Here is a 24,931-nt window from a genome sequence, read left to right as displayed (position 1 = left end):
AAAAAAAAAAAAAAAAAAAAATGATTGAGCTGGGGATTTAGCTCAGTGGTTCTGGTGACTGCCTTGCAAGCGCAAGGACCTGAGTTTGATCCCCATTAGCAGAAAAAAAGATTGAAACTATTTGCTACTGAAATTGTTTTTTCTCATTGAGTTTATTGGTACATTTTAGGTACACGGTACAGTTACATTCATTATTGGGATCTTGTACCTTTACATGACAGGTCTTGGTTCTCATTTTTTCCCCTTATTCCTGCCCTCCCTTCATGCCCTCCTCCCTTCCCTATTCAAATACTTTTCCTCCTCCCTTCCCTATTTACAAATACTTTATTTCCATTTTTTCATTTTCTCATTTTTTTTCTTTTCCCTTATTACCTTTCCCCTACCCTTCCCACTTCCCCTACACCTTTAGACCTCTTCTTCCTATTTCACATTGTCAGTTATATCATTAGGATCTTATGTACCATTATAGTTTTTCACACCAGAGAAACTATTCCATATTTACACATGTGTGACTTATTTATTTCACTTAGGAGTATATCCTTAAAATGTACCCATTTACCTATGAATGAATCTACTTTCTCATTCTTTATGGCTGAGTAGTATTCCATTTTATAGGAAAGCCACATCTTCTTTGTCCAGTCTCCAACTGATGGGCAAATGGGCTGTTTCCAAGTTTTATCTATTACAAACTGTGCCACTATAAACATAGGTGCGCATATATCACTGTGGTATGATTCTTTTAATTCTTTTAGAAAGATACAACTTTTGAACCAAAGTAATGATCTGTGTTTGCTTATGAATAGACTTTTCACAGAATGTAAGCTTGTTTTTTCTTAGTAACCTTATTTGGGGGGTGAGCCTGGAAAGAGAAAAATGGTGTGGTATACAGTTCTGCAACCAAGTTGGCTCATTGTAAGTGTATATTGACTTTTTATGTATAACGTGAAATCAATAAAATATAACAGACTGAAGTTACTTGTAATCATGGGTGTTGGCCATTAAAAAAAAAAAAACTTCCTACATATGGTAGCTGGCAACTTGAAAGTGTCATGGTCCAAAAATGTAAACCATGTAAAGTGAGAGAGAAAAGGAAAAAAAAAAAATGTGAGGAAACCATTGTGATAAATGTATTCATCTTTGTCTAAGCCGAATTGTTATTTATAGTCATTAAATAATGTCTTTCCCCTTTCCAATCAGGACAGCAGCAAAATATATACAACACACATTTCCTATTTGGAAATCTACAATGAATGCGGTTATGATCTATTGGATCCAAGACACGAAGCCTCCAGATTGGAAGATATGCCGTGAGTAGCAGAACAACAAAGAATAGGGGAAATTATTTACAGATGTTCCCTTCAGTTGTTTTTTTGAAGCTGTGTATGTTTCTGGTCTCAATCATAATTAGCAAGTAAGGGATAAAAGAAACTTTTCATAATATAATGAATATATTTTCAGTTGTGACAAATGGACAGTAGTGATGGGAACTAAAGTTGCTTGAAACTCATTTCAGGGGAAAATCCCTCTGGGAGTTGGCGTCAGAGCGTGCAGGCAGTCGTGTCTGAGGCTGGGAGCTTAGAGGACTGGTGGGTCTGGTGCTCCACTCCCATCACGTGGGACCTGCTTATTCCTCTCAGCAGTGGCCTCTTCTTGAAGAAGTATTTGGATTAGAGTTCAGACAGCAACAAGAATATCCCAAGAAGGAAAACAAAATTTTAAGTTCTCCCCAGTAGCTTCTCTACCAGTCATACTAACAATGACAGCCGTATGATCAGATTGGCACTGATAATTTGATGATTGAAATACTGTCTTCAGAACTTACCCATTAACGGAGTAAGTTACCCTGCCTGCGCTTCTGTAACACTGCTCAGTACTTGTTTGAAATCTGCCTAAATTAGACAGGTTAATTGGTAACAGTTCACATTTTTTTGTCCAGACATCATGTATCAGAAGTTGCATATAGCCAAGAAAATATATTTTAATATTTTTCTTATTAAATATTCTAAAATAATTTAGAAGTACATATTATTTTCTATAAAGAGATCAACAACCAATCATTGTAATTTGCAAAATAGGAAGGAAAATAAAGGAAATGATTTATATTCCTTTTACATTGTATTTTTCCATTTATGTTGGTTTAAAAATTTTTTCATATCATCTATTTATGCTTACAATATTAATGAGAGTGAGTCAGGAAAGGGTATTATTATTTGTGCCCTAAGTGTTTATATAAGAAGTAAGGGAAAGGAAAGATTACTGACTCCATGGAATAAAATGGCCTTTAAAAAACTATTCGACTGAAGTTTACAAGAAAAGGTAAACTTTCTTTCACAGGAAGCCTGAGGACAGTAGCATCGGATGTGAAGATGGGTGGGAGGCTGTATGTGAGGAAAGGAACACTGTGTTTGCATGTTTGCACCCCACCAGTGGTACTAGAATGGGACCTTCTGGGGTGAGGTGTGAACAGGGCCCAGAGGGGGAGCCCTCCTAATTAAATTAGGGTCCTCATAAAGTAGGCCCCAGAGAGTCCATTTGTACCTTCCCTCCCTCGTGTTGAGGACGCAGTGAGAAATGGGCATGCTGCAGTCAAGGAGAGAGCTCTCACCGGAACTTGGCTGTGCCAGCATCCTGATCTCAGACTTCCAGCCTCTATGACTATGAGAAAGAAATTCCTGTTGCTTATACGCCCAATTTATAATATTTTATTGTAGCAGCCCAAATGAACTTAACACACAGAGTCATTAAAAGTAAATCAAGAAAGGCCAATGGAAACCAGCTTTTGAATGACAAGCTTTTAGTTTTTGATTGATCTTTATTCTAAATGACTTCTTAATTGGCTTTCTAGCCTCTAGTGTGACTCATATAACTTCAGACTAAACCCTTTTAAAAACTGCTTTCAACAAGTCACACCTACACCTAACAGCTTGAAGGCTGTTAACAATAATCCAAGAATGGAGAAGGGAAAAGGAAAGGGGGAGAGAAAAGGAGCCGGGAGAGGAGGGGATTAGAGTTAGCTCCTTGGGTTTGATTGGATTTGAAAAGGATGGTGAATGAGTCACAAGAGGTTGGCACTCTCGTTTTGTTCACTGAGGAGATAGAGCCTTGAGGGGAGCGACTTGCACAAAGTCTGAGAGACAGTTGGTTCACAGCAGAGTAAAGGTTACAAACCAGTTGTGCACACCTTCATGGCAGAGTAGCAAAAAGGCTTCGTGATTTTTATGCTGGGCTATGAAAATGAAACAGTCCAATGAAAAAGATTTCCATTCAGAAATGTAATTGGGTGACGGTGCACTTTGCACATTGACCTTTGCTGTACTGAGTGTTTGTACTTCGGTAAAGTCCCCTGAGGTAAGAACTGTGCCTCACTTGGTTGGGATGCTCCCTGCTGCTTATGCCAGAGAATCTTTAATAATTTATTGTGGGGGCTGGGGATTTAGCTCAGCGGTTCGGTGGCCTGCCTTGCAAGCACAAGGACCTGAGTTCAATCCCCGGTACCAAAAAAATAATTTATCACGTTATCTTTCATGCTGAGACTCTGAAATTGAGAAGATTGAGAAATTGAGAGAAGAGGAAGAAGGACAGAGCATGAGCTCTGTTCCTCTGGATCTCATTGATATGATTTGCTGCAGACTGATGAAAGGGAGAACCAGGGATGAGAAAAGCCCACTGGACTCCGAGAGCGCGTAATATGAGGAGTACTTGATTAGAAGTCAGGAAATTTGGGTTCCGGTCTTACCTGCAATTTTAAATAAATTCTTTCACTGTTCTGTGTTTCTCTTTGTCTTAAAACATAGGCATTGGATTAAATAACACTAAACAGCCCTCCAACCTCCAGTGTCTGCAGTTCGACCGTTGATGACTTTCATAGGATAGGACTTATTTGGCAATTTTTCTCCATTTCATAAAAGAATAGGAATTGATTAGACCTTTTTTAATGTTGTCTCTCTAGAGAAGAAACGTGGTGATTTAATCCATTCTGTCCTCTGCATTTCTCAGCATGCTCGACATCTAGTATTCACTTTCAAGGCTCCTGAGTTTGGATGTATAGGTGTTGGTAGCTCTCTTTCTCAAACTGTGGTACTTCTTTCGTAGCTCCGTCCTTTTGTTGGGCAGTCTTCTGACTCAGCTTAAAAGTAATCTCAGGCCAGGCACAGTGGTGCATGCCTGTCATCCCAGCACTCAGGAGGCTGAGGCAGGAAGATTGCTGAGTTCGAGACCAGACTGTGCTACATAGGGAATTCCAGGTCAGTCTCAACTACATAGTGAGACCCTGTCTCAAAAAAAAAAAAAAAAAAGTGATCTCAGGTACAAAACAGAGATTTTCATTGAACTACACACATACATGTGGTATGGAAGATGTTCTTTTTGTTCTGACTTTTTGGACTACAATTACATGACTACAAATTCCATTAAAATAAAAATGGCATTGGGCTGGGAATTTAGCTCAGTGGTTCTGCCACCTGCTTCTCAAGGGCAAGGTCCAGAGTTCGATCCCCGGTACCAAAAAAGAAAAAGAAAATGACATTAAGAAAGAAGATTCTTTATCCATTATATGCAAAAGTTTGCTCTTAGTTCTCCTCTGAAGAATTCAGCTGTAAATCCACCTAGTCCTAGGCTCTTTCTCATTGGTAGTTTTAATTACTGCTTCAATTCATGGCTTATGTTTATGTTATTGTTATGTTTAGGTTTTTTTCTATCTTTTTGGATCAATTTTGGTATGTCACATATGTCCAGGGAATTATCGATTTTTTCCAGATTCTCCAGTTTGTTGCAGTATAAATTCTGAAAATAATTTGATGAATTATCTGAATTTTAGTGGTGTCTGTTGTATTTCCCCTTTTTAACTTCTGATTTCATAATATGGGCCTTTTTCTTTTTGTGAGGTTGCCTGAGGGTATATCAGTCTTGTTTATCTTTTCAAAGAACCAACTGATTCATTGAGTTGTGACTTCAGTTTTAATTTCAGAACACAAAAATCAATTGCATTCCTCTACACTAACACAAACTCACTGAGAAAGATAATCAGGATAATAATTCCATGCATAACAGCTTCAAAAAAATTAAATGCCTAGGAATCAACCTAGCCAAGAAGGGAAAGATCTGTGTAATGAAAATTACAGAACTTGAAGGAAATTGAAGAAGACGTTAGAAGATGGGAAGACATCCCCTGTTCCTGGACTGGTAGAATTGATAATTGTTAAAATGGTTGCATTACCACAACTGCCCTATTGATTCAGTGCAGTTCCTATTAAAAATGTCAATAACATTCTTTCATGAAACTAGAAAAAGCAACACTGAATTTTATCTGGAATTAGAGGAGACCCAGAATACTCAGAGCAACTCCGAACAAAAAGAGCAAGGTCGGAGGCATCACTCCCCAGACTTCAGGCTGCGCTACACGACCATCAAAACAGACATGCAGACCAGTATCATACAATGGAAGATGCAGAAACAAACCCAGACATCTACAGTCATCTGATTTTTGACAAAGGAACAAAAGCGACAGTCTCTTTAACTAATGGTACTGGGAAAAATTGCACAAAACTGGAGCTGGATACCTCCCTCACACTGTACTTAAATCAATTGAAAATGGACCAAAGACCTAGATATAAATTTTTCAGAAACACTGAAACAACATAGAGGAAGCACTTGTCGCCATAGGCAGGAGCGAAGACTTCCTGACCAGAGCTCCAACACACAGGAAACAATATCACGAATCAACAAGTGGGGGCTGCATCAAATTAAAAAGTTTCTGCATGGCAAAGGAAGTACTTAGCAGAGTGAAGAGACAACCACTGGGTGGGAGGAAAGCTTTGCTTGCTCCTCTTCTGGAAGAGGATTAATATCTAGAATATATACAGAACTTTAAACACTTAACACCCATAAAATAATGGACTTTAAAATAAAAAAGCAGGTGAATGAACTGAATAAATACTTCTTAAAAAGAGCTTGAATCGCCAAAAAGTATGTGAAAAAAATGTTCTGAAATCCTATCCATCACCAGAGAAGTGCAAATTAAGATAATACTGAGATTCTATCTCATCGCAGAATAGCTATTTTCAAGAATACAAAAACAGATGAATGCTGACAAGGGTGCAGGAAAGGGGAACAGCCTGTGTTATTGGGAATGTAAACTAGTGCAGCTGCTATGGAAATAAGTGCAGAGGTCCTTCAGAAGACTACACGGAGAAATACCGTTTGAGTCAGATATGCCATTCTTTGGCACACTCCCAAAATAATTAAGGGCTGCATACAAGAGAGATCCATGAACAACCATGTTTATGGCATCAGATTTCACAATAGCAAAGATGTGGAAGCATCCTAGATGCCATCAACAGGGAATGGATGAGGAAGACGTGGCATGTGTACACAGCGGAATATTATTCAGCCACGAAGAAGAATAAAATCCCATCATTTGCGGGAAAAACGGGTGGAATTAGGAACTGTAACTTTAAGTGAAATTAGCCAGACTTGGAAGGTTAAATGATGCATGTTTCCTCTTACATGAGAAACCTTTAAAAACGCATTAATTAGTAAAGAATTAAGATCAAGGGAAGAGGATGGGAAACCAGGAGGGAGACCTTTTGAAACCAGGAAGGTGACAAGTGAGAGGGGAAAAGAGAAAGAGAAGGTAAAATAGGATTGAAATTGATTAAGGTCAGTTAAGTGCACAAACCCCATCGTCATTTAATATTAAATGCGCTAAAAAAAGTTAGAAAAATAAGACTCCCATACCCAAATCAGTAGGCCCTTTACTTCATATAAATTTTATACTGCGCAGTTTCAGAATGACTCAAGAATCTTGTTGGCCTTTGGTGTGAGGAGAACGGGATTTGATCAGTAGTCAGCCTGCTGGCTTTCTGGGCAGTGGTTAGGACGGTTTTCTTTTTCCTGAGGTTCTAAAGTAATTCTTTAGGATGGAGTGTGACTTTTGCTGTATCTAGGGTGAGTATGGGTCATTAATCTGTTTCACACACGCTTCGGCTAGGACAAACTCTAACTCGGAAGTTGACTGGCTTCGTTGTTGTGAGCTGGAGTGTCCCAAACACCCTGAATGCCTTCCAAAACTAGAAGAAGAGTGTCATTTGATCTTCGTTGCCTCCCCTTGTAATCATCTATTTGATAGACAGTAGCAATAATCACAGTTGGTTCCTTCTGCATTTTAATAATAGGCTTAGCCATGTAAAATCAAACTGAAGATCGTTTCGATGCTATACAATAAACCACTAGTGACAGTTTTCTCACCATTGATCCACATAGCTTCCTCAGGTATCACCTGCAGATCCTCTTTTTCTGTGCCCTCTGCCTCTTCTTTCTTTCTTTTTCTTTTTTTTTTTAAATATACTAATGCATTCTACCTCTCTGCTATTCACAGTTTTTGCCTATAAAACTGCCAGTGATTTTTGTATATAATATGCCGGGGCACCAGATTAAAGTCAATTGCTTTTTTTGCAAATTTTGCTGTAGTCGTTTGAGTGAATATCAGAAACACTCTCTGACATCTAAATTAACAATTAAAAGTGTTTAGTCCAAAACTCAACCAAAATTGAAATATATAATTGAATAGCCTTATAACTGCTATAGAAAGTGAATTCATAATTTAAAAGCTTCTCAAAAAGAAATCTCCAGGCAAAAATGGTTTAAGAGAATTCTAACACTTAAGGAATTATTTTACATGATCTTTTTCACGAATTAGGAAAGAGCACACTTCCCAAGTTATTCTGTGAGGACATGATTAGTGTAATTCCAAAGCTAGATGTTAGGGTGTGTATCTGCATGTCCCCCTCAAGCCTCATGTAGCCATAGGTGGGGCTTTTTGGGGTGTCTGGATTTAGCATATGTGAGTGTGTATTACGGGTGTGATGGTGGGGCTGAAGGACTGGAAGCTGCACCCTGGGCATGGGTGGCACCAATCAATGGGTTTGTAGCCTGGATGGGATAAAACAGGACAGGCACCCTGCTTCTGCTTGCTGCTGTTGCCTTCTGCCTGCCACAACATGAGTTTTTCCTTTGCAGTGCCCCTCTGCCATACCACCCTGCCTTGAAGCCAGCCAACTATAGGTAGAAATCTCAATAAAATGTGAGCTGAAATTTACTCCTTTAACTTGTGGGGTATCAGGTATTTTGACCCGGCAACAAGAAAAGTAACTAAGACACTTGACAAAGATATTATCAGCATTTTAAAAAAAAGTATCAAGAGTACTACATACGAATAGGCTCAAAAATTCTCAACAAAGTATTAGTAGTTGAACTCAACACATAAAATGAATTAAACATCACAGCCAAGTGGGATTTATTTCAGATTGCAAAGGTAGCTCAACACTGGAAAAATCAATTGAAGTAATCTGCCATAACCATGGGCTAAAGACAAAACCATATGAAGTTCAGAAAAAGTATTTGATAATCATTCATGATAGAAATCCCAACAACTTGAGACTAGAGGAACATCACATCAACTTGTGAAAGGACACCTACAAAATCCTACAGCTTACCTCATATCTAATGGTAAAAGACTGAACGATATCTCCCTGAGATCAGAAAAAAGATGCAGTGATGTTTACTGTTCTTACCGTATAGTCCAGAAATATTAGCCACTGTAATGAAGTAGAAACCAGAAACAAATTTTGTTTCTATTTTCAAATGGTATGAATATCTACATAAAATATTCCAAAGCATATACAGTCTCTAATGAAAAATAAAGACACAGAGGTAACAATTTATTTTTTTTTTTTTGCTTGTTTGTTTTTGCCTTTTAAGACAGGGTCTCACTATGTCGTTGAGACTGACCTCGAACTCACTGTGTAGCCCAGGCTGGCCTTGAACTCCCAGTGATCCTCCTGCCTCAGCCTCCCGAATGCTGGGGTTACAGGCATGCACCACCATACCTGGCAAGAAGTAACAATTTCTAACTCAGTGAGGCCAGCAATACCCAAACACCAGTAAACACATTAATACATTAAAAGAAATCAACGTATCTTATGTATATAGATGCAAAAATCCTCAGCAAAATATTAGCAAGTCAAGCCCAACAACATATAAAAATAATTTTACACTCCAACCAAATGGGATTTTATTGTGTGGATGCAAAGTTATATTTCTGTATCTTAGGAGTACAATATAAAACTCTTCAGTTTTCTGGACGATAACATGGAAGAGAATCTGTGTGAGCTTGGGTTTGGCAGTGAGTTCTTAGCTGTAACGTCAAAAAGATGATTCATGAAAGAAAAGGTTGATAAGATGAAATAACTAAAATTAGAAATTTCTGTTCTGTGAAAGGCACTGTTAATAGAATAAAAAGGCAAGTCACAGACTGAGAAATAATTGCCAAGTACTTAGCTGATGAAGGATTTGTATCCAGAATGTACAAAGAACACTTAAAACACAACAATAAGAGAGACAAATTAAAAACGGACAAAAGATCTGAACAGATACTTCATTAAAGACAATGTAGAGATGGCACATAAGTATATGGAAAGGAGCTCATCATCATTGGGGAATTGCAAAGTAACAATGAAATCCTGCTGTACGCCTGTGAGGATGGCACCATCATTTGTCAGAACCTATAGAATTTACGGTACAAACAGCTGACCCCAGTGTAAACTATAGACTGCAATTAATAAAAGCAACAAACAGGAATGGACGACTGATACGATCAACAGCGTGGGGGAATCTCCAGGAAATCTTACATTCCTTAAATAACATGAGGTAGAAATGGAGAGCGTTTGAAGTGACAGGACCCGGTGGGGAGGGAAGAGGAAATGAGCACATGAGCGATCCTCAGAGTGATGGGCCATTCTGCACCACACTGGGCTGTGGGTTCACACAGCTGTCCACGTGGTAGACTTGCATGGAATGAAATGCATGCGTGCACACGCACATACACACACGTACAGGCAAAACGGGAGAAATCACCATGCCAGTGTTCTGTCTGTGCAATTCCAATAGCGTTTTCCCAAATGTCCTCATAGGAAAAAAACTGGAGAATACATGCGTGGGATTTCTCTGCACTCCTTCCTACAACTGTGAATCTGCAATTATCTCAAAATAAAAGGTTTAATTTTTTTAAAAAGCAACTGGCTATACTTCTATAAAGACAGATGCATACACCTGTGCATCTTAAATCCATCCTGTATTTAGTACTTCCAAATGAAAATAGCTCTTCTGTGAGTACCTTTGTTACATGCTATAATGGGAATATAGTTGGAATCTAAGCATGTCTCATGAAGTAAAACAGTATAACTGTTGGTCTTAGCTGTAGGCAAAGCAGTCACCTTACTCTAGCATAATTTTAGTATCCCTAATAGGAAAGCATATTCCACCCAAGATTCCAATGATTGTCGTGTCACCACAAGACTCAGTAAATTCCACATTCAGTATTGAACTCTCGGCTGAGTTGTGTTTTTAACAGTTAGTCTTCAAAATGGAAAAAGTTGCCAGATGTTAAGTTGAAGTCACTACATTTCCGGTTCCCAGTGGGTGGAAAGCACTGCTGGGTACTGCAGGAGTTAGGGAAAGGATTCTTGCAGAGCCTCTGCCCTGAAGCCTTTCGGTCTGGTCAGGGGATTCATTCATACATTTGGCACACATTCATCGAGATCCTATTCCGTTCTGGACATTGTGCTCGGCACCAGATTTACTAACATAGTCTGCTTTTGGATGAAACTAGGCAAAACTGCCTGTGGTAGGAGCAGCCTGAAAAACACTGTTTAAAAGGCACAAAAAATGACAAGAGCCCAAAGAGAAAAAAACTGCGTTGAAGCCACATTGGTGCAGAGGGTGAGAAAGAGACCTCCTAGGGAAGATGGCCACACAACAGTCTGTGAGTGAAGGGGTGGCATTTGTTTTGAAACAAGAGGGGAAGTCGAAAAGCATACGGCTTGTTCTGGGCTAGTTTTTAGATCTGTCTACTTGCAACCCTATGAAAGGTTGGGCAAGCTCTTGAAGACAGAAAGACAGGAATGAAAGGACTCACCAGGCAAGATGTAACCTTGGAGGGATGTCTGTGTATATAGATCTGTGTACATTCATGTTCCTTGAGAACTGGAGCATTGTCAGCAGCCATGAAAAAGGGAATAGGAAGCCCTTCAGGCCTGGAAAATGATCCTCTTCCCCCTCTATAGCCTGGTCTACCAGGGTAAGAACAAGGGGGAAGCTGGCATTCACTGCTATGAATAGCCAATTGAGGAGAGAGTTTTCCATGTCAGAAATATCTTAAGATGAGCTTCCACTAGCAGAGCAGAGTACCAGAGATCAGATGACCAAAACATTAGACATCCATTTCCCACAGTTCTGGAGGCTGGGAAGTCCAGGATCAAGGCGTTGGTAGATTCAGTGTTGGTGAGGGACTCTTCCTGGTTTGCCAGTGGCCACCTCCTCACCATGTCCTCACATGGAGACAGAGAGTTTTAGTCTCCTTTCCCTTACCTTTAAGGGTAGGAACCCCTACCATGAAACTCCCATCCCCATGACTTTATCTAAACCTAATTCGTCTAAACCTGAAAGGCCCCAACTCCGAATATCACCAGGTTAGGACTTCAGTATATGAATGGCAGGGATGGAGGGAGCCACATACATTTGGCGCGTAATAGAAGTGTTGGCTTCACCAACCATTGCATTATGTGAAGGGATGGTAAGAGACAGCTAGAGCATATTCACTCCTATTCATGGAATGTAAACTATGTCTATGACATTTAGGGATTTTAGGCACACAAGATTAAATAAGGAGAGGAGAAACATTGTCACCAGAGTCAATTCCATTTTCCTTATGCTTTACATGTAAGCAACAATATAGCATTTCTACTGTTAGTTGAAATACACTTCCTAAATTATACATTGTGTTTGTTCTTCTTTGGCTTATTTTCAGGTTTTTGTAATAGCTTTATGAGTTAATTTAATGATCAGTTTTCATAATTTGTTTGCCATTTTGACAATATGAATCAGAAGCATAAGAAAGCCTAAAAATCTACCCCCACCTCATTTCTGGGGAGTGGATCCAGGGTCTTCACTTTGGACTACATCTCCACCCCTCTTCTATTTTTTATTTTGATACAAGGACTCTCTAAGTCACTAAGTTGCCTCTATAAAATGTTCTGAAGGATATTTTAGAAAGAGATGACAAAGACCACAGTTCCAAGAACACCAATAGAAAGAAGCCACATACTAGCTCATATCTCACAAATAAACAACTTAACTTCTAGAAAAAGAAGAAGTCAAACCCAAAGCTCACATGGGGAAGGAAATTATAAAGGTCAGAGCAGAAATTAATGCAACTGAGACTTAAGAAAACAAAGAATCAATGAATTGAAGTTGGTTCTTCAAGGGAAATTCATAGTGGTGAACTCGAACATCAGGAAAATAGTGAGCTCAAATAAACAACTTAACTTCTAGAAAAAGAAGAAGTCAAACCCAAAGCTCACATGGGGAAGGAAATTATAAAGGTCAGAGCAGAAATTAATGCAACTGAGACTTAAGAAAACAAAGAATCAATGAATTGAAGAGTTGGTTCTTTGAATGATTAAATAAAATTGATAAACCCTTGGCCAAATTTATCTAAAAAAGGAAAGAAATCCATGCAATTGGGATTGAAAAGGGTGAAATCACAACAGAAACCAGGAAGATCATCAATACCTACTTCAGAAATCTTCATTCTAAAAAGAGGGACCACATGGATGAAATGGACAGATTCCTAAGTACATATGAATTACTAAAGCTGAATCAAGAAGATATAAAAATTCTAAATAACCTAAAATCAGTCAATGAAAGATGTAATTAAAAAACCTACCAACAAAGAAAAGCCCAGGTAGAATTCACTGCTGAATTCTACAAGAAATTTAGAGAAGATTCAATGCCTATATCCTCAAACTCTAATAAAATTGAAAAGGAACCAATAGCCCCAAAGTCATTCCTGTAAGCAAGGATTACCCTGATACCAAAACCAGAGAAAGAGTTTCAGTCAATGAAAGATGTAATTAAAAAACCTACCAACAAAGAAAAGCCCAGGTAGAATTCACTGCTGAATTCTACAAGAAATTTAGAGAAGATTCAATGCCTATATCCTCAAACTCTAATAAAATTGAAAAGGAACCAATAGCCCCAAAGTCATTCCTGTAAGCAAGGATTACCCTGATACCAAAACCAGAGAAAGAGTTGGGGATTTAGCTGAGCGGTTCGGTGGCCTGCCTTGCAAGCACAAGGACCCAAGTTCAATCCCTGGTATAAAAAAAAAAAAAAAAAAAAAAAAAAAAAAAAAAACAGAAAGATCCAACCAAAAGAGAACCTAATGAATACAGACACAAAAATCCTCAATAAGATACTTACAAACAGAATGCAGCAACTCAGCAATGATACCACTACCAAGCAGGATTCATCCCAACAATATAGGGGTAGTTCAACACAGGCAAACCAATAAATATAATACACCATATCAACAGATGCAAGGACAAAAAGTACACGATCATCTCAGTAGACACAGAAAAAGCATTTGACAAACTCCAACACCCATTCATGATAAAACCCCTACATTGGAATAGATGGTCTTTATCTCGATCTAATAAAAGCCATCTAGGACAAACCAAAGATAACCTCGAAGCATTTGTAGGTAAATGGATGCACCTTGAGACCATACTCTTAAGTGAAATAAATTGGACTCACGTGTGCAAATATCACATTGTTTCTGTGGTCTGAGAAACTGAAAATGCAAAGAAGGACCGAAATATATAATAGACACTGTGGAATAGGAAGAAAGTGTTCAAATGGGAAGGGGCACTGGTGGGGAGAAGAGGAAAGAAATAAGGGAAAAGAAAAAAATGAGTAAAGAAGGATACAATGGAAACAAAGCTTTTGAAAATGAGGAGAAGAGGGGTTGAAAGGAGGGGAGGAAAATAGGAAAAAATAAGAATGAAGATATGTCATGTACCACTACAAATTCCATATGATGAAACTGGCCATTATGTGTATCTAAATTGTACCAATGAAGTTAATAAAAAATAAAAATTTAAAAAATAAAATGCAGTATTATTAAAATAACCTCAAGTTGGAAACAATGTAAATATCCAGTCTTAAAAGAATGACTAAATAATGCATTACAGCCTAGAATATTGAGTAACTGTTATAAATACATTTATAAAGAATAATGAACCCACCGAGAAGCAAATTAGGAAAAACTACCATTCACAAGAGCACCAAGAAAAAATTAAATATTTAGGAATTAAGCAAAAGAAGTGAAAGCTCTCAACAATGAAAACTACACTATGAAAAGGGAAGTCAAAGAGGATGTCAGAAAATTGAAAGATACCCCCATTCCTGGATAGGCAGAACCATACTTCAAATGACCATATTTTCAAAACTGATGCACAGATTTAATGCAACCCCAATAAAAATTCCAGCTGCATTCTTCTCAGAACTGGAGAAAATAATTGTAAAATTCGTGTGTAGCCAGAAGACACCCAGAATAGCAAAAGCAACCCTGCATAACTAGAGCAAAGTGGGAGGCATCAGAATACTGGACTTGAAGTTATATTACAAAACGACAGTGACAAAAACATGATATTGGCACAAAAATAGACATAAGGATCAATGGAACAGAACAGAGGATGCAGAAACAACCCCAGGCACATTCAGCTATTTGATCTTTGACAAAGGAGCCGAAAGCATGCACTGGCGGACAGATACCCTCTTTAATAAATGATGTTGGGAAAACTGGCTATCCACATGCAAGAGATTGGATCTAGACCCCTGTCTCTTATTATATATTAAACTAACATCAAAATGGTCCAAAGAACTAAAGTCATAGGTATAGGCAAAAACTTCTGGACAGAACCCCTGCTGGCACAGGAAATAGTTCTGAGAATCAGTAAATGCGATCATAACAAATCACAAAGCTTCTGCACAATGAGGAAAACAACCAAAAGAGGGAAAGGACAGTTGTTAAGGCTTGTGTCTAGATGTCCCCCCAAACCTCACGTGGTCTTAGGTGGGGCTTTTTGAGAGGTAGCTGAATCTAGAGTGTGATTGATTCATGGCGCAATGCTAGGCCCAAGGGCACTAGGATTAAGGGTGTGAGTGCTGCCTACCCTAAGTAGTTAGAATAAAATAGAAGGGGAAGAAAGACCCTGTTAAGGTCTTTTGTTGGTTTTGCAGTCTTCTGCCACCATGAACTGTCGCCCCACTTCCATGTGCCACCCTGCCTTGGAGTCAGCCAGTAATGGACTGAAACCTCTACATATTGAGCTAAATAAACCTTTCCTCCTTTAACCTTTGATGTTGGGTGCTTTGTCTCAGCAACAAGAAAAGTAACTAAGACAATAACCAACAGAAATAAAATTTTGCCAGCAATTCATCAGACAAAGGACTAATATCTAGTCCTACATGAAGAACTCAAAGTAATTAGACCCTTCCCCCCAAAAGACCCAATCAAAAACTGAGAACATGAAATGAACAGATACTTCACAGAAGAAATACAAATGGCCAGTACATGAAGAAATGCTCACCATCACTGGCCATTAGAGAAGTACAAATTAGAACAACCCTGAGATTTCACCTCACCCCAGAACGAATGGTTATCATCAAGAAATCAAATAATAACTAACACGGGCAAGGCTGCAGGGAAGAACGGATGTTTCTACACTGTTGGCGGGAATGTAAACAAGTACAATTACTATGCAAATCAGTATGGCGATTCCTCCAAAGACTAAACCGAGAAATTCCACTTTGCACCTTTTCTTCCTATTTCACATTATCTGTTATACCTTTCAGTCCTTATTTACACTTTGAGTTTCTCACACTAGAGAAACTATTTGGTATTTGTACATATGTGTCCTATTTATTTCACTTAAAGGGAAAAAGAAAGATGGGAATGAAATTAACATGAGATAAAGAAAAAATGGAGCTGGGAGTGGTGGCACATGTTTATAATCCCAGCACCCAGGAGGCTGAGGCAGGAGGATCGCTGTGAGTTCAAGACCAGCCTGGGCTACATGGTGAGTTCAGGTCAGTCTCAGCTATATAGTGAGACCCTGTCTCAAAAAACAAACCAAAAGAACAAAAAAACAAACAAAAATGGTAACAAAGTCTTTGTAGGTAGGGAGGGGTGGAGGGGTTGAAGGGAGGGCAGGGGAATGGGGAAACAAATAAGAACCAAGAAGGATTATGTAAAGATGCAAATTTCCAAAGATGAATGTCACTACATTGTATACCTTAAATGCACCGATAAAATCAATTAATTAAAAAATAAATAAATAAAACTAGAGATTCCATTTTACCCAGCTGTCCCTCAGAAGAGTTAAAAGCATCGTATTACAGTGACCAGCGCACACCCATGTTTGTAACAGCACAGCTCATAACAGCTAACTCTTGGAAGCAGCTTATATGCACATCAGCAGATGACTGGATAGATGATTTATACACCAGAGAGTAGTGCCCCGCCATAAAGAAAGACAAACTTGAGTCATGTGTAGGAAAATGGGTGCATTTTGAGATCACAGTGTTAAGTGAAACAAATCAGACACCCAAGTTTAAATATCACATGGTCTCTCTTATATGAGAAACCTGAAGTCTAAATAAAGAATAAAATGAAAGATAGATAATAGGAAGTAGGGAGATAGATCTTTCTCAAATGGAAAGGGGAGATCAAGAGATAGAGGGGGGATGAAAAAGTAATTAAGATGTGTTGTGTACATGTACCAGCTCCCCACAGGGAATGTAAACCTTATGTACTGCAAACATGGACAAATTAATTTTCTTATATACGATCATGCTATAAAGTTAAGGAGATTAAAGGATAAGTAAATGCTTACATTTATAATTTTACCACAAAACTACACATGTGTTTAAGAAAATTAAGGCAGCTGGGTGTGTTATCACACACCAGTAATCCCAGCACTCGGGAGGCTGAGGCAGGAGGATTGCCACGAGTTCAAGGCCAGTTTGGGCTACAGAGTGAGTTCAAGGACAACCTAAACTACATAGTGAGACCCTGTCTCAGAAAAACTAAACAAACAAGAAAGAAAGATAAGGCAATATATGAACATATTACAACTGTCCTTGTGATGGGACTTTTTCTTTACTATAGAAAACTAACTTTTCACAGATAGTATGCATTGCTTTTATAATTGAAAAAATCAAACTTTATAATACAGTGGGGGAAAAGTTAATAAGAACTTGTAAAATGCAATGTCATAAGCTAAGAAGTATATAAAATTATTTACTTGACAGAAGAAATGCTATGGTTTTATAGATGTCCACATGCATCGCCTAGACATTTATCCATTCCTATCGTTTTCCAGAATGTGGAAAATTTTATCACACAATTTGTGATTTTTACAACTGTGGGTGGAAGAGGAGGAATATTTTCTTTGGAGAAACAAAGTATTTGTAAAGAAGGTAACTTTTAGTGTACAGCTCTCTGATTGCTGCATGGAATTAGGCCGAAAAAGGCATTTCATCAGTGGTGGGTTATTGGTGGGCCTGGCTTGTCTGCGGGAACTTGGCGTGGCTGAATATTATTGGAAGTTAGCAAACACTCAGAAGGAGGGGGGTGAGCATAGTGTTTAACATCTGAAATACCCACCTTTGGAAAATCGTGCAAATGGAAATGTCCCATAGGCAGTGGCCAAATGGATGGCAAGCGTGGTTAGCTAGGTAAATTGGGTCTGGGAGACATTGGTATGCTGAGAGCTTTTGAGAAAATGTGTATTGGGCCAGGTGAAAAATGGAGGTTGAGAACTGCTGAGCTAGGAAACGTTGCCTTCACTGAAGTGAGGATGGTGGCCCGTGTTTGCAGACGAGAAACGTGTCTGACTCGTTGGAGGACTATGGAGCAACCTGATTTTCATGAGGTCCGCCTGCTCCCGATTTAGTGGGTGGTCAGGGTAGCTAAATGAGAGCTCTGCTGTGTATGGCATCTTCGTGTGAGTCGCTGAAAGGCTCCCCACCAGCTGGGGAAGGTGGTTGCAATAGGGTGATTCCGATAGAAGACACTGCTTTCCGATAGTCACTTGCAGTAATAAATCCATACAGCCACGTGCAAATGGCACCTGCTTGGACCCAGTGCCACGTGCACTGCACAGTCATATGAGACATTTGCAAGTAGCCAAAAACAAAGATCGCCATGGTGATACTTGTCTGTGACATGAAAACAAGAAACCAGCCAATGTAGTAACTCTTGGGAAGCAAGTTGGCCATTGGAATGCTACGGATGGAGATCCAGTGCCAGTGGGGAGGGTCCTTTCATTAATGGCTTCCATTACTGAAAGGGAGAGCTCAGCTATTGTTCTTCTGTACATCTCTTAGTCTGTCACAAAGACCCCATGCTTCTACTACCCGGCCAAATAGAAAAGATTCTCTGTTTACAGAGAAAACACAAAGCATGTTTCTTCCCCATCATTATACAGGCTGGGGATCCTTAACCAAACTTTTCCACTCCAGTATCCAAGTTAAGACTATTGGTGACTTTTTGCATAAATGTAAACATTTCATAGGGAAAACTGTTCACAGGCTCATTCAAAGAGAATCAAATAAATAGTTTGGTGAGTTTCCATCTTGGAAGTAGAATGTTTATTTAAGAAACTCTAATAAAGCCCTCTTTCAAGCCCATAAAAGTTATAGTGAGAACTGAGTGGTGAGCTAAAGACTCAGGAAATAGTTATTGGTGTGCAAGAAAAAGAGAGAGGGAGAGAAAAGGCCAGCAAAGGAAACAACCTGATGAGAAACTTTTAGTAACGATTCTTATTTCCTTCAACTTTGAAAAAATGATTACACTGATTGTAGAATTTAAAACATTCTCACTACACAGTGGGCTCTTCTAAGCAGGAGGTGGGCGCCAGGGCATGGCGAGTAGGCAGGGCTGACACATTGGCAGTAGAACTCAGTGCAAAAGAGATTTTCATCGAGGCCCTGCAGAACAGTAAGGGAAAATCCGGAACCTCGTGCCCAGGGGACTGGGCGGAAACCAGGAAAAAATCTGTGCAGAACTGGCAAGAGAGATGCTGATGGAGAGAGAAGGTTGTGTCTCACAGGGATGCCAGAGGTGGAGCCTTTTATGGGGTACACAGAAACAAGCACGTAGCAGGGAGAGCAGTGAAAGAAGCCAGACTAGTTTGGACATCAGTCTGCCTCTTCATTTGCTCTTCAGAGCCTCCATAGACAAGAAATCAGAGCACAGCAAGTGAAACATGATACAAGAAAGCACTCAGAGAAATGCATGCAGTTGGGTACAAAAGACAGCCAAAAGTTCTGTGCAGAAGAACCAGGGCCATGTGCAGATGGTGCTGCGGTTAAGTGACAACGCTGGACGAGAACCCGGAAGTAAACATACAAGTGCCTTAGCTCTGAAGTCACTACACTGGAGACCAAAGGCTCTAAATGATTGAGAAGAAAGGAGGTTGGCCAGATGCCAGTAATGACATTTAGCAAACACTGCCTACCTTACACTTATAATTGTTCTATGTGAATAGAACCTTAATCAGTCATGCATGGGGTTGTCTAATAAGCATACTCAGAACTATATCTTTTGATTTAGCAGTGGTATTGGCCCTAGGGAAGTTTAGTTAGATCCACCATCCCCAGTGGAATAGTAGTCACTGTTGTGATTTCTGTTGTGTGGCTTGGTTTACCCACAAGCTGCACGGTCAGAGAGGGAAATGTCCTACTGAATGAGGCTCTTATTCCTGTTGACAGTCACCTTGCCTACTGGTAGATGCCACTCCCTGGTGTCTTCAGGCACAGCCAACGAGATGCACAATTTCCCTTTTGGGCATGAGTTGGAACATGGTGGAAAGTGAACCAAGAGACCAGAAAGCTCCGCCTTATGTGTCTGCCTTGATGGGTTATTAAAGATGAAGTCAGTGACTCTCCATCTTGGCCACACATAAGAATCTCCTGGAGATTTATGCAGTCTAGTACCCAGACAGTACCCCAGATGAAAAAAATCAGAAATCCTCAGGGTGGACTCCAGCAGTGGTGTGTGTGTGTGTGCGCGCGCAAGTGCTCACTCATTCCAACACCCTAGGTAGTTCCTTTTGAGAAGAACTGAATTGAGACTGTGCTGGTGCCTGGCGTACATTTGGTGCAAAAGGAGTGTGAGTGTTGTCCTCTCTGAATTGCTTCCTGCTGGCCCTCACTCCAAGCCCGTCCCTGTTCCGAACGTGCACAGGACTTGAACAAGGTCCCCGTTGTGTCTGTCTCAGTCTTCAACACTCCTCACACTGTGGCTCTGCCTCAGAGTTGGAGAATTCAATGACGTAATGCCGAAAAAGCCAGAACTCTTCTCACTCATCATTTGTTTCATCCCTTCGTCTTCCAAGTTACTTACTGCTGTCACCTATACAGGTGAAAGATTTAGATCCCCAGAATCCCCGGATTTAGGGAGAATTCTGACTTCTTTGTCCCCAGGAATTTAATTTGGCCAAACCTTTTTTTTTTTTTTTTTTTTTTAATTTTTAGCACTTCAGAAGGATCAGGGTGGAAATAAAGTTTAAGAAATAAAGGATCTACGCCTCAGTGAAATAAATAAGTCACACATATGTAAATACCGAATAGTTTCTCTGGTGTGAATAAACTAATAATACATAAGATCCTAATGAGATAATTGACAATGTGAAATAGGAAGAAAGGGGCTAAAGGTGTAGGAAAAGTGGGAGGGGTAGGAGAAAGGTAATAAGGGAAAGAAAAAATAGGAGAAAGTGGAAATAAAATGTTTGTAAAGGGAGAGGGGAAGAGGGGGTGAAGGGAGGGCAGGGACAAGGGGAAAAAATGAGAACCAAGACCTGTCATGTAAAGGTACAAGATCCCAATGATGAACATAACTGTACTGTATACCTAAAATGTACCAATAAACTCAAGAAAAAAAATTTCAAAAAAAATTTCAAAAGAAATAAAGGAGCATCCTAAAAATAGAATAGAGCTCATTCATTTCTGTTTAAAAGGTCTTCCTATTTTCCAAGCATTTTCAAGCTCCTAAACATTTTTAATCAGCTCACTTCTGAGCCTTATTAAAAAAATAAATAAATTATACTTGTTTTCATTAAAGGAAGGGATCTTTTTCCATTTTTACGGACATTGTTGAAAGGGTCAAAAAGGAGTCCAAAACTCAGCAAAGGAGCACATTATTAGTGACATATTGGCCGCAGATGTGCTGGTAAAGCCACATTTTTTTTCCTCCAATTAGTATTTTAAGTGCCCGCAAATTACCTATGAAAGGCCAAATAACTTCCTCACAAAACGGAAGGAGGAAAAATTTTACTTTGAAGGTATTCTAAACAAGCTGTTGTAAGTGGGGGCAAAGTGACAACATGTCCATTTGCTGTTCTTTTACAGTAGTGCTATGTAGATGATGCCACCATTATTTTCAATTCCAAGTGTGTTAAGCAAGTGAAACTACATGTAGATAGTCTTTGGTCATACCTGTGAGTGATAATTTCCTTTCTATAACAATTTTTAAGAAAACCAGGAAAGCAAAATCCCAGAGGCAAGAGGGAAACTAAGAATCTTCACGGCTCCAATCTGGAGGCCTTTGAGACAGGTTGGGAATAGTGGCCAAACTTTTGTTCAGTTGCAGGCAGTCCTCGGAGTTGTGTAAGGAGAATCTTCATAAGCCAACTCTGGAAACAAGGTTACGATTCACCAGGAAGGAAATGGTGCCAGCACCAGGGTGCCCATCGAGGTCTGAGTGGTAGACGAATGCGATTCCAGATTCCAGGCCACGGCTATAAGGAGGTGATGGAAGGGAACAGAATGCTGTAAAGGAGAAAGGATGAAGAAATAGGTTTGACAGACACAGAAGTGATGACAGGCTAAATCTGTATTATAAGACTTCTTGAGAATATTTTACTCACCTTGATGAGCAAACTATGTAGGAGAATAACTCCTAGAGAATGGCAGATGCCTCCATTTTCAACATAAGTTGATGAGCTAACCAGTTTGCAGTGTCGTGTAAATTAAAAGTGACAAGAAGTCAAACACAAGGATTAGTGTGTTGCCTATGTAAGAAAATTAGTTATGACTAAAAAAAAAAGGATGTGGCCTGGCTTCCTGATACATAGATAGAAAGTTATCTATTTGCATTTTGATTCAGTAAGAGTGTGCATTCTAAGATGATCCATTGTCCTGATTAAAGTGACAGGCAGCTTTACATCCGAAGCTCGTAATGTACTTTTTAGCCCCAATGCTATTTGAGACACTGTCAAGGGAATGTCAGTGTTTGATGCTAATCCAGTGCTGTCTGGTAGCTTGTGTGTTATTCGGTTTTATAAGTTAAAGACATCCTACTACACAATTTTAAAAATAAGCCTGTAGGGAAGGCTTCAAATTCTTTCCCTTCTCAACGGGACCCAGTTTTCTTGCTTTTCATTTCCCTAGGAAAGTGACAATTTTGGAGGACCCTGATCAGAACATTCACCTGAAAAACCTGTCTCTTCATCAGGCAATGACAGAAGAAGAAGCTCTGAATTTGCTGTTCCTGGGAGACACCAACAGAATGATTGCAGAGGTGAAAAAACTTCTCTCTGCACACTCTTTTTCTAGTATTAAGAGATAGAATGGTAAACACGACCTCACCCAAATCTCACATTGCAGATAAACAAAACAAGATCCAGAGAAGTGAGGAGACTTTGCTAAGGCTCCCTCGCTAGTTAATGAGCAGGGACTGAAATCTAGACTCCTGGATTGTCAGCTGCTTTTTCCACTTTACTCTGTTGTGTGCCTTTTAGTTTTCATTTTTATATTTTTAATTTTTTTATAGATTGGTTTGCAGCTAATCCATGATAACCTATAAAACATCTTAATTATAGCAAGTTTTGTGTATTTTGCAAAGTTTAAAAACATATAGTTGATTCTTCCTAACCACATATTGTCCATATAGTTTCATTTAGTTAGTGAATTAATATTGGTAAAGCATTTCAAAACAACGCATTAAACACAGGAATTAGTGGGTTGGCATATCTGGGAACGCTACCATGGTATGTAGTAAAAGTGTATTTCCATGCAGTATTTTGGGCACCTTTATTTCAAAAAGCATTCACTATTTGACATTCAACTTAACTGAGTCCATTTCTTTTATTTGGGACCCTTAAGAGCTGGCGTTAACCCAGTGTGGTCAGCAGCCACGTCTTAATGAGTTACCGATCAGAGAAGGAGGGAGCAGACTGCTTTCTTCAGTGACGCTTTCTTTTTAAAACATGCTTCCCAAGCACCATACTTTACCTTCTCTCTGATGCCAAGTGAGGATGGCAGAGGCTAAGAGAGAATAAGCAGCCCCAGAACAGCTTGCATCCATCCACCAAGTGAGCCTCTTTTGCTCCATTCTTCCCTCTGAAGTGCGCTGCCTTTGATGCAGAAAGATAAAGGGAAGCCAGATCCAGATAGTGAAACCAAGGTGTTGATTAGGCCCTTAGTTTTGTTGTTGTTTACTAATTTAATACTTTCTAGTACATTGACAAACTTATATAGGTAATGTGCCACATGTAACATTGACTTCAGTACTCAAATTTTTTCATTTGAAAAATGTTTACATAGTTTTAACTTCAGGATATCTTGTTTTGTTTTATAATATTTTGTGTTTGTGCTCAGCCCTTCGGTGTTTTACCCATGTGATCATCTGTGATGATGTTGTTTGTTAAAATAAGTGAAGATTAAAAAATGAAGCAGAGGGCCAGGGATTTGGCTCAGTGGTCCCGCTGCCTGCCTCTTAAGTGGAAGGTGTGGAAGATCCTGAGTTTGATGCCTGGTACCAAAAAAAAAAAAAAAAAAAAGAACCAGATTAAGAATGAGGGCATCTAATGACGAAGGACTTAGCAGGCCCCGCTAAATCCTCTTCCTCTGTACACACTTAATAAATGGCAAACCAAGAGGTTTCGAATATAGAGGGATAAGAAAAAGAGCAAAGATGGCTTCATAAAGGCTACTGGGAACCAAGTGGAAGAACCTATCCCTGACTCAGTGCCAGCCTTTCTCCGGAGGTGATTCATCGGTCCAAAAGTAAAGGCCTTGTCCTGTTCACCTGTGACAGGCCCTGACCCCATTCCATTATGACCTCCAGTAGCATTCAGTTATGCATTCAGTTTAGCTGATGGAATACAGTATCTCCACCCTGATTTGTGGAGTTCTGAGGGACTTCCTTTGTGAAACTCACCTGTCATATCTTCCACCTTACAGAATCCCAAGTCTTTTCCTCTTACTGATGAATGTGTCTTATATTAATAATATCAGTTAAAAAGAAATCTAAGGAAGTCCAATCCTAACCGTACTGGTTGTGCATTAATTTTTGTTTAATTTATAGATTTTTCCTGTCTGGAGTCTGATATTTTGAAACCATGTCTAATAGTTGGGGTGTTTCAGTGCCTGCTTTTATTTTTCCTTTGGTAATAAGAGCTGCCATGTTATACTGAGAAACTGTTCAGTAGACAGCATTGTTGCACATGCTCACTATATTTTATTCCTGATTCTTACTTTATAGATGAAACTGAGGCTGAAAGAGTTATGTTTCTTCTCCAGACTAACCAAGTAGTAAGCGGAGTCAGGGCTCAGCTCCACACCCAGCAGAGTGAGAAATTTACATTCTTTCTTTATTGTATGAGCACAGGAATCAAATCGAGATATGTCAGATATTTCAAATGAGGATATATTTATGAGTTATTTAAAATAGGTACCAAGTATTTAGCCTTTTCATTTATCTCTTGAATCCAATGAAAGAAAATGCACGTACATTAAAAATACAAGTGAAGGGTAACCATCAACCCCTGGAAATTCTTTATTATTTGCAGTCTCTAAAAAGCCATGTTTTGGATTACAGCCTAGCTGTCAGAATGTAATTTGTCAGTACAGAACGAGCTTAACAGGATAAAGAGAACACACTAATCATTTCTTGAAAAAAAAAAAAACTAAGTTCCCAATTTCCCATTTACACAGAGAAATCCAGAGGTTTCCATGGTAACCAGAA

General features: G+C 39.2%; 1 protein-coding gene across 1 annotated transcript in view; it reads left to right on the top strand.

Annotated features, from left to right (window-relative positions):
- Positions 1 to 24,931, top strand: part of Kif6 (kinesin family member 6) — a 314,938-nt gene that overhangs the window by 85,330 nt on the left and 204,677 nt on the right. Inside the window, exons 5-6 of the mRNA XM_010638879.2 lie at positions 1,198 to 1,307; positions 22,354 to 22,483. Coding sequence (XP_010637181.1) covers positions 1,198 to 1,307; positions 22,354 to 22,483 — 240 coding nt within the window. The remainder of the gene's footprint in view (positions 1 to 1,197; positions 1,308 to 22,353; positions 22,484 to 24,931) is intronic.

This window comes from Fukomys damarensis, unplaced genomic scaffold, assembly GCF_012274545.1.
Source record: "Fukomys damarensis isolate Sample0158 unplaced genomic scaffold, DMR_v1.0_HiC HiC_scaffold_20, whole genome shotgun sequence".
In the NCBI taxonomy this organism is placed as follows: Eukaryota; Metazoa; Chordata; class Mammalia; order Rodentia; family Bathyergidae; genus Fukomys; species Fukomys damarensis.
The sequence above is the reverse complement of the archived record's forward strand: the minus strand, read 5'-3'. Positions and strand labels throughout refer to the sequence as shown.